General features: G+C 42.0%; 1 protein-coding gene across 4 annotated transcripts in view; it reads right to left on the minus strand.

The window, feature by feature from the left end:
• Positions 1-10,020, minus strand: part of LOC109300486 (fibronectin type-III domain-containing protein 3a-like) — an 83,718-nt gene that overhangs the window by 33,105 nt on the left and 40,593 nt on the right. For all 4 annotated transcript variants that reach the window (XM_019521134.1, XM_019521135.1, XM_019521133.1 and 1 more), the window contains 2 exons: positions 6,898-7,126; positions 3,139-3,417 (listed from right to left, as the gene is read on the minus strand). In XM_019521134.1, the coding sequence (XP_019376679.1) occupies positions 3,139-3,417; positions 6,898-7,126 (508 nt within the window). The remainder of the gene's footprint in view (positions 1-3,138; positions 3,418-6,897; positions 7,127-10,020) is intronic.

The following is a 10,020-nucleotide window of genomic DNA, read 5'->3' on the forward strand; positions in this document are numbered from 1 at the left end:
CCCACCTATAATGATTATCAATTTGAGATTTTAGCTCATTTAAATTGCTTTTTAACCTCATTTCATATATACCAGACCCAAGTCTGTTTGCAGACAAGACCTGTCATGTTTTTCAAGGCAGAATAAAACTTTGAAGGCCATTTTTTAAAGATGCTGCCTCCTGGTGGATTCAATACAAGAAGCTAGACCTTGTAGAATGATTCTTCCCCCCCCCCCAAAACAAAGTGAATAGATAAGTGTTTATCTAAGTGCAACCACAAGATGGAGCGAGCTTCATTAAGAGAACAATAGTGCACTCTGTGCAAAGTTCATTTCCCCTATTTGTTTTGGCTATGTGATTTGCAGAAACATAAACTATCCAAAACTAACAGCATGACACAAACCCCTTTTAGTATATCCTGCACAAAGTGTATATTTTCCTCATCTGAACATATCTTGGTTTACTTGGGTTGAACAAAAATCTTCATAAAAAGTTAAAAGTGTTAAAAGAGCTGGTAGTATTATTTTGTCTATTTGCTGTATGTGCTGGTAATGTGTGTTTTTTTGCTGTATTTGCATTAGTTCATTAAATTTGGAAACAATCTGGGCAACACTTGTTAGAAATTTGTAAACTGCATACTAAAATATAGAGCAGAATATATTTCTATCACAAATTGTTAGCCATATGCTTGCAATATATATTTAACACACACCTAACAAAAGCCCTTGTATTCAAGAGTTCAGAATGAAATTCCACCCTTAAAGGAAAAATGCAATGCTTTTGAAAAGAAGATAAAAGCTTACATATTTAGTAAGTCTAAATCTTTATCAAACATGTTTAGATTTCAAAATAAACCGGCTGAAAATTAGTTCCTCTTTTACTTACCTCTTAGGACTAAACTTCATATTTTTATTTAACCCCATTCTCAACTGCTATGTCAATTATATTAGAAAAAAAGAGATGCCCAAGGACCTGAATTCAGACCACAACGAATAAAACAACCCCCCTTTTCACTTATCCTTTAGAACATGAGTATTTTTGTTACACATCTACACACATTCCTATGCGTGCATGCATGTGTGTGTGTAAAAAAATAAGTAAAACAAACAAACAAATTGGGTCCAAAAGTTAGACTGGGAAAAATAAAATGGGTCAAGTAACTTCTCTCTCAAATACTGTGTAATGCATCCATTACATTATTTTTAAATGCAGGTTTAATAAAGCTTTGTGAGCCACTTACACACCTGAAATGTTACTATACATATCTGAAATGGGACAGAAAACCTTGAAAAGGATTTATACAAGTCCTTACTTAAACCATTAGTTTCAGTTCTGATAGATAACCCTATCTCAGAAAAAATATGGCTGCAACAGAAGAGATTCAGTAAAGGGTTGAGAAGGCAGGCATGGAAAGACTGATATAAAGAAAAACTGAAAAAGTAGAACTTTTAAAGAGGTAAAAGGCCATGATAAAGATGCCAGATTATCATGCGGTGAGATATTAAATTGTAGAGAAATCGGATGCTTATTTCTCTCAAAAACAAAGGGGGTAATTCAATGAGATTGAAACAAAACAAAAAAAAAAAATCTGTAAAAGGAAAAATTTCTTAGAAACACAAAATGTTTAACTACCTGATTAAAAAAAAAAAATCACTATAATAAAATAAATCCTATGAACATAGTCAAATTTCAAAAGAGAATTAAATAATCACCTTTAAATACTAATAAAGAAAACTAGGCAAAAATCCTTAATTATTTGCTGTTGTTGCTAAGAAATAGCTGAAAGATTTAGGAACAAATTTTGTGAACAATGTAGCTTACTGAACTTTTATATGAAGCATTTAGTACTGGCTTTTCTCAGAAACAGAATGCCACTGGGGCAACTAGAGGGCTAACTAGTCTGATCTGGCACAATTCCTAGTCTGGTATCCATTAATGCCATCTGAGTAGCAGCATGTCCTCTACCATGAAACTAAGCCAGAAATTTTGGACCTTGAAACAGCTAAATTGACAGCACCAGTCTGTGGCCAAATACAGACATTCAAAGTGCCCAGGGCGGAATCGATCCAAGTTGCAAGGTCTTCTGTAAGCAGTGCAGTTTAGATTGGTAGCAAACAGAACACTGGCCCTTTGACTGGGGGGTGAGGGAAGAATTTTAGACAGGGTTCCACCATTTTAAAACCAGTCTATGTCTACCAAATTTCTGTACTACAGGTATAGACTGGTTTCTGGTCATGTATACCAGTAAAAGCGTAATGTCTATACCTGGCCTGTAAATGACAACAATAAGAGTTGACATATTTAGAAAATTCCTTAAGAGATGTATGTTCTAAACCAGGAATCACAGAATCCTAGAAATGTAGGGTTGGAAGGGACCTCAAGAGGTCTAGTCTAACCCGCTATTCTAGGCAGCATCATCCCTGTCTATACCATCCGAGACAAGTGTCTGCCTAACCTACTCTTAAAAACTTCCAAAGATGGACATTCCATAATATCTAGAGGTAATCTGTTCCAATGCTTACCCATCTTCCTAATGAGAAATTTCTTCTGAATATCAACCTAATATTATCCTTGCTCCAATTTAAAACCGTTACTCCTTGATCTGTCCCCTGCAGCCACAGATGATCCTCTGTCTAACCACCCTTCAGGTATTTGAAGAGTGGTATTAAAAATTTCCCCTTAGTCTCTTTTGACTACTTCCAGTTTTTTTAATCTTTCCTTGTAAACAACAGTTGTAAGAGATCAAAATTTCAGAATCATTTAAAGTTTAGCCACTGGGAAAGAGATGGGGAAAAGGGAATTTTAGTGACAGGATTATAGACTGCTTTCAATAACTCTGATTTCAACTGGCATTTTGGAGAAAGGCTTTCTTCATTCAGGATTCAACTACCTTTTGCTTCAATTGTTTCAGCTAACCCTCCCCCTTGCTCTTATGACTCTCTCAAAAGGTCTTTCAGCAAAATCAAGACCAGACTTGGCACTACCAGAATCTCCAAGGTAAAAAATATGACGTTTCTGACGCCCTTATAAAATTCTGAAAAGGCAAAGATATTTGCACATTCTGTTTTCTTAAGTCAGTGGCAAATGACCTGTAGGATCCTTCAGGTACTTTTTACAAAAAGCCAGCTTATTCCTTTCCCAGGTACTCCAATACCTACCTCCCATCTCTGCATCTGCTGGTGGACTGCCCCTTGCTTTTCCTACTTGTTTTTGCTTCAGTGGGGCTCCAGCCACTTGCTGTCCCTTTCCATTTCCGTTCTGCATACTTATGTTGGAAGAATTATGAACTTTATGTGGTGAAGAAGGAGGGCTGTTAAGCTTATTAGTAGTATGCCCACTAGCTTGTTTCTCTTTTACTCTTTTCTTCAGATGCTCTTGCATTTTGAGAGTCCTTTCATCTCGTGGAATAAAGTTTGTCCTTCCATGTGGACGAGGCTCTGAAAAGATAATAAAATGTGTAGCTGTTTGTTTATCATTAAACACAATTTGTTTTTCTTACCATTTAAATGGTTCTTGAAATTAAACAAGCAACTGAGGTATTTGGCATAGCATGTAAAAACCTGTAAATTCAACCAAGCACTGAGTCTGCCTGAGTCTGTAGGTAGGTAGATCTAGCGCTGATCGTGGTTCTCCCTACTTGTGACCAAGCAAAGCCTTGACAGTTTTCACTGCTGCTGCTCAAATGTGGGTGGTAGTAGAATCTCTCAGAAACAAGTTAACTGCATGCTCCTGACTGACTGGAGCTTCTCACGGTTATCAGTAGTATGTCTGGCACTGATCCAGAGCTGGTCTCTAAATGTATACAGCACAAAAACATAAAAGGGGAGGTAGTGGGAAAGGAGGTGCATGTTGAGATGTAAATTATTTTTGAAACACTACCAATTTTGCTTGTACATACATTAATGTAATCTTTGCCAAGTGGGTATAAATTTCTTACCAAATTTAATCCATATCCAGTTTATATTTCTGAAGCTATTCTTTTTATTGTTTTTATTCTCTATTTTCATTAGCTCATTTTTTTGCCCATAATTGCAATCCTTCACCTTCCCAATTCTTAAATCTTTGCTTTGTCTGTCTCCCAAGGTTGTGCTGCTCGATAGCTTTCTTCCCATGACACGTCAGAACACCTACCAAGATAAGAGTTTCAGAGCTGCCTACATGACTTCAGATTTTAAGTCACTTTTGGAGGTGGGATTTAGGTGCTTTTGATTCTTCTACTGCAAGGGTCTTAGCCAAGAAACCTCAGCATCTATTAACCAAACTCCAAAGGTGTTTTTGTGTAGAGTTCCTCTTGTCCTCAATACTCCATTACTGACTATTACTTTAAACAGTGTTTCCCAACTGTTTGATACCTGGGAACACTTTTTTCTAGATCAGAACTAGTGCCACACTTCATTCTTACACCCTAAAAGATAAACATACACACATTTTTCAAAACATATAAACATACTCCATTTCCCTGCCATAAGAAGTCATACCAGTGCTGAGAAGTATTTGGTGACTTTATTTTTTTCTTTTCTTTAATAGCACATCTTTTCCTTAAGGAAAGAATCAGTTGCTAAACAGGTGTTTCTCAACCTATTTAGCCTCAAGTCCCACCTCCATAACTTTTCTGAAGTTGTGGAAAAAATAAATAAAACACTGAGATCTAAATTAAAAAAAAGACACGATTGGGGGCCTTGAGGCTAAAAAAGCTGAGAATCATTGATCTAGCTGGTTCCAGGGCAGTGGGGGCACAACCTATGCCTTCTCTTTCTACCATTGTTCCCTCCTGACCCCTGGTTTGTGCCTCCAGGGACAAGGACAGTCTTTGCCGCTAAGGCGGCTCTTGCAGGATCTCGCATGCCCGTGACTACCCCCCATGGCCCCTTCTGTCAGCCCCAAGAATGTAGGAGGAGTGGAGGGAATGAGCTGGGCTGCAAAGTGCAGCTCTGTCTGTGCATCTGCCTGCCCATTCACCTGCAGTGGAGCATGCTGCTGGGAGCATAGGGAAGGGGGCTGGCAAAGGGGCTGCATTAGGATAAGGAAGGGTGGGGGAAGGCAATGACAGCAGTAGCCCCAGTGCCTAGAGGAGCAGTCACAGACATTGCTGGGACAGGCACACAGTGCTGGAAGTCAGTGGACACCTTTTACCTCCTCACATGGGGATCTCACAGCACACTTCCATGGTTCTCATGGCACATTGTTGAGGCACGCTTTGTGAATCACTGGCTCAGAGCAACAAAGTCTTCCTTTTAAGGGAGTAGTGTTTCATGAGGCCAGGGGTGGGCGATTATTTTGGGTGGAGGGCTGCTTAATGAGTTCTGGTGAGCTATTGAGGGCCGCAAGGGTAGCCCCACCCCGTGACAGGTGCCCCACACCCTGGAATGACCACAAGTCCTACCTCCTAACCCCCAATTTTTGTTACCAGAAGTCCCTCCCCTTGTGCCCAGAAGTACTCCTTTTGGGAAGGGGGTTTGCTGTCTTGGAACAGGAAAAAAACCCAAAAAACTAAAATCAAAACATTGACAATAACACATGGTAATTTTATTTTAAAAAATATTTTTGTCCTGATTTGTGTGTGTGGTGTATATAGAGGTGATTGGATAACAGCTCAAAATGAGGTCTTATTCTTTTACACTGGGGAGGGGGGGTGGATGAGGTCTGTGGGTATGGGTATGGGTATGTGTGTGCGTGTGGCAGGGGGGCAAGGTGAGGCATTTGTGGGCTGTGTGATTGTGTGTGGGGGAGGGTTTGGTTGTAGGATTTGCAGTTATGGTGGGGTGTGCATGGGAGCCCCCGTGCGCACCCCCCTAAGCCAGTCAGCACCCTCTCACACACAACAGCCCATGCACCCTGCGGCGCCTCCCCACCACCACCACCAGAAAGCCCCTGCCTCAAATCGGACTTACCCCGCCCAAAGCGAATCAGTGGAAGCCTGAGCATAGCCCCAACCTGGCCCTCCCTATCCTGTGCCTGCTTTACACTGTCTGCCCATGGTGCATCCTGCTGCCCACTGGGCACACACCGAGGCTGGGGTGGCTTCTTCTGGCTGCCGCCCCTGCCAGGCTGCCCTGCATCTGCTCTGTGCTGCCACTGCTGCCCTGCTGGGCAGCCCAATGTGATGCGGGCTCTGGGCAGCTGCAGCAGAAATGTCCCGGTGGTGGCGAGGGGTAGGGGCCATTTTCCCCCATGTTGAGCAACAGCTTCTGTCCTGCACTGCTGCTGCTGAGCCTGGGCAGGCAAGCTCAGAGCAGGCACAGGGTCAGGGCTGTGTAGTATGGGTCCCCACTGGTATCATGGGACTGGGGTGAGCAGAGGTGGCAGCTGGAAAGAGCCACCTGCCATATGGGCTGCCTAGAAAGCCAGTCCAGCTGTAGAGCCACCCCAACTCCAATATGTGCCCAGGGGGTGAACAGGACGTGCCATGGCTAGACTGTGCCTGGGCCAAGTGGGACTGAGGGACCTGCCACAGGCTGTATTTTGCCCACCCCTGCACTAGGCTCTTTAGTAAATACTAGGTATGCCCATAACAAGCTTTTAAATTGTCAACAATTGCTTCCCAAATATAAGGAACTGGGAAATGACTAAGGCAAATACAATTTCTCTATATTTTTATTCAACCAAAAAGGAAAATGATGGGAAATTTAAGATTATGTTGTGAGGTACTGCAGATATGTGAATTATCACATCTGAGGATTTCACAACACTTTACAAACTATACGCTTAGGCACACCACATCTCTCTTAGGTAAGTATCACTCTCAGTCACTGATAGGGAATTAAGGTGGAGAAAGGTTAAATTAATTGCTCAGGGTCACATGGAGAGTCTGCAACAGGACTGGGACAGAATTCTCTTTCCTTCACACCTAATCCTGGTGCACTAACCAGAAGCCTGTGCCCCTTTGTGAAGTAAATGATAACACGAGCAATTCTCACCTTGTTCTTGATAAACATGTGGTGGTGGTGGATGCTGGTGAATGAACTGTGGTGGTATTTCTCCTGTCCCTGGAACTGGAGGGTACACTGGATGAGGCGGATGGGGAAGCAAAGCAGGATGAGGATGCATGTAATGTGGCACATGTGGTGGAGGGGGATGCATGGAAGGATGGAATTCAGTCGAGTGTGGCAATACCACCACTTTGCGGACTCCATTTTCTTCCACCACCTGGCAGGCGAGGTAAACAACCAAAGGAAAAAAAGTCAGTAAAACAATACTACTATACATTTACTAAAAGCTCTTTATGCCTATATTCATTTATACTGGTATCTTGACACTGGCCTACAGTTCTAGAGACACTCATTCAGACAGACTTCAACCACATGAAACTCTTCAGGACTTGACTGCAGCAGACCTTAAATTTGAGATAGTGAATCTTAAAAGTGGAGCCTCACAAATCAGTGTAAAGTAATCCAGAGCCTACCACAAATTATAAAATGTCCTCATTTACTGTTTAACTTGAATTTGCCAAACTGTTCATGGGTGTCACCTTTATTGTTCCCAGGGACCCATGTCAAAAAGTAACAGAGCACCTATCTTAGACCTTGTCTCAGGATAAAAAGATGTGATAGCCCAAGTTAGTTAACATATGCTAATGTGTTTAAAGTGTAGTATAGAAAAGGCAATACGTATATTAAGTCCATTTTGAGTTCAAGTCTACATGCCCCTCTAGGCCCTAACTTTTCCCTTTAATATGGTAAAGTACACATACCATTTTCTCTATACCCGACCTCAAATATATTAGCATATTAGATAAATACACAGTAAAGTCCTAAATTAGGAATGTAATTAGCATGAAACAAATTTTTTGGAGAGCAGGTATATAAATAAAAAAAGGAGGGACTTAGAAATAAGAAACACCAGTATTTTGGAAGAACTAGTAATGCCTGTTCAGCTAAATCTTACAGACATTTGGAAGAGTCTGAAATCTACAGAGACCTGTCCATCTGAATAAGGGGTAAATGATTATAGCTACAAAACACTGACACTTGTCTTTCAGCACCTGGAGGTAAATTGATTCAAAAACTGTCAGGTTCCTTGAAAATTGTTATCGTAGAGGCCACATTTTTCAGTACCCACACTTTTGACTGGTCCCAAAACCTCTGAATTGGTGCTGGGAGATGAATCAGACTGGTAGTATTCAAATTGTTCATTCACAACCAAAACGAGACACTTCACTGACACCGGAGAGAGATCGTTCCTGGTCAGAGGCTCAACAAAAATCGATTACTGCATCTTCTGAAACCCCACTTAAGGCAAAGAACAATCAATTATATTCCCTTCCTTTTGTTTCTCTACCTCCCAAACAGCTTCAATAGTTGTTGAATGATAACATGGAAGACATGTTAAGAAGACAGAACGTGTGTTCTGATGAAAGAGGGAAAAGCAGACACTATGGCTTTTCCTGTTTAATGCTCATTACTTCATAAGACAAATTTTATTCTGGTCTAAATTCAGATTACTCTGTAACCTCCTCCTTTGCCACTTCCTTTATCAATTGTCATCTCCACTCGTTGTGCTACATTTTAAATTTAGATTACAAATGCTATGAGTTGCAGACTGTTTTCTGCAAGTGTTTAACACATCACTGGGTAATATAAAATAATGATAAAGTATTGATCATTCAGGGATGTAGGTAGGAGAAACCAGTCTAAATACACGTCAAAGACGAGACTGATAAAAATCAAATTTTACACAGTCCTCAAAGTCAGTCATGTGAAATAAAAAGTTATTTAATTTTAAATGCTTTCTTTTAAGCAATTGACGGTTACAAGACTTATACATTTGAGACATTTGTATTAAATACTGGTCTAACATAAAATTAACACACTGGCCAGGGTCAGACATTCAAAAAGCCTAAGCCTGAATTGATTCAATCTTTACAGGTTAGCATAACCTGGCTAGGCTGAAACGGTTTGTAACTGGGCAGACATTCTCTTTGGACTCAGGAAATTCAGGCACGTGCCTGCAGTGGCTCAGGTTGGAAGCCAGCGGGCGCTAGAGCAGCCTTCCTTCCCTTCTGCAGGGAGCTGAACCGAGGGGGGTGTGGCCAGGCTTAGGCAGGACTCTCATTAGGGAGGTCTGCCTGCATGGTCCCAGGCTTTTCCCCACTGGCAGCGCAAGGGACAGGAGTGGTGCAAACTGACAGGTGAGCAAGCCAGCAGGGGGCTGATAAGTGTTAATCACCTCATCAGCAAAACAACAGCCTCTCTCCACTAGTTCAAACTCTTCTTAAACAGCTTACCAGCTGACCCATCTATTAGCTCCACAAAGCCCTAAGCAGTCACTTTTCTGTCTGCCTGTTCCAGTAAGATTGGAGACATGCACACAGATACCTCTTGACATTAGCTAGCATACCACATGCCTAGGGTCTGTGGGGCTGGGGTCCGTGCAGTGGAAGATGGGAGGGAGGAGATTCCTGCTTAAGCAGCAAGGGGAGGGGGGTATGGCAGGGGGAAGCCAGGCAGACCCTGCTGTGCCTGCAGGCTCTGCTGGAGCTCCAGCGAGGGAGCAGAGGGGAGGGGCAAGCCCTGCTGAAGCAGAGCCCCACCCAGCCCAGAGAGCATGCTGGGATGGTGGGTGAGTCTGGTTTATTTAAATCCATTTTCAATGCATTTGAACCCGCAAGTTGTCTGGGACAGATATTGCATAAACTGGTTTGACTCTTTAAGAAGAGGCTGGATGCCTACCTGGCTGGACTCGTTTGAGTCCCGTTTCTCTTTTTGGGGTTTTTTGTTGTTCTCCCGCCCTGGCGGGGGGTCGGGCTAGAAGATCTACTAGGTCCCTTCCGACCCTGAATCTATGAATCTATGAATCTATGAAATTAGTTAAGTCTGATCCTATATTCAACCAGGTTTATCTCAAACTGGTTTCAGCATTTTCAAATTGGTATACACTGAACGTCTATTCTGTTACACGTTTAAATCAGTTTCTGAACACTTAAACCGGTTTGTGTGTAATGTCTGTCCCTAGCCACTGTGTTCAGTAAACCCATCTTCAATCCTAATCTCTGTACAGAACAGATCCACAGGAGGCCTCAAATGCCTCTACACAAACGCTAG

This window comes from Gavialis gangeticus, unplaced genomic scaffold (genome assembly GCF_001723915.1).
Source record: "Gavialis gangeticus isolate Ggan-Ray unplaced genomic scaffold, GavGan_comp1, whole genome shotgun sequence".
Taxonomy (NCBI): Eukaryota; Metazoa; Chordata; order Crocodylia; family Gavialidae; genus Gavialis; species Gavialis gangeticus.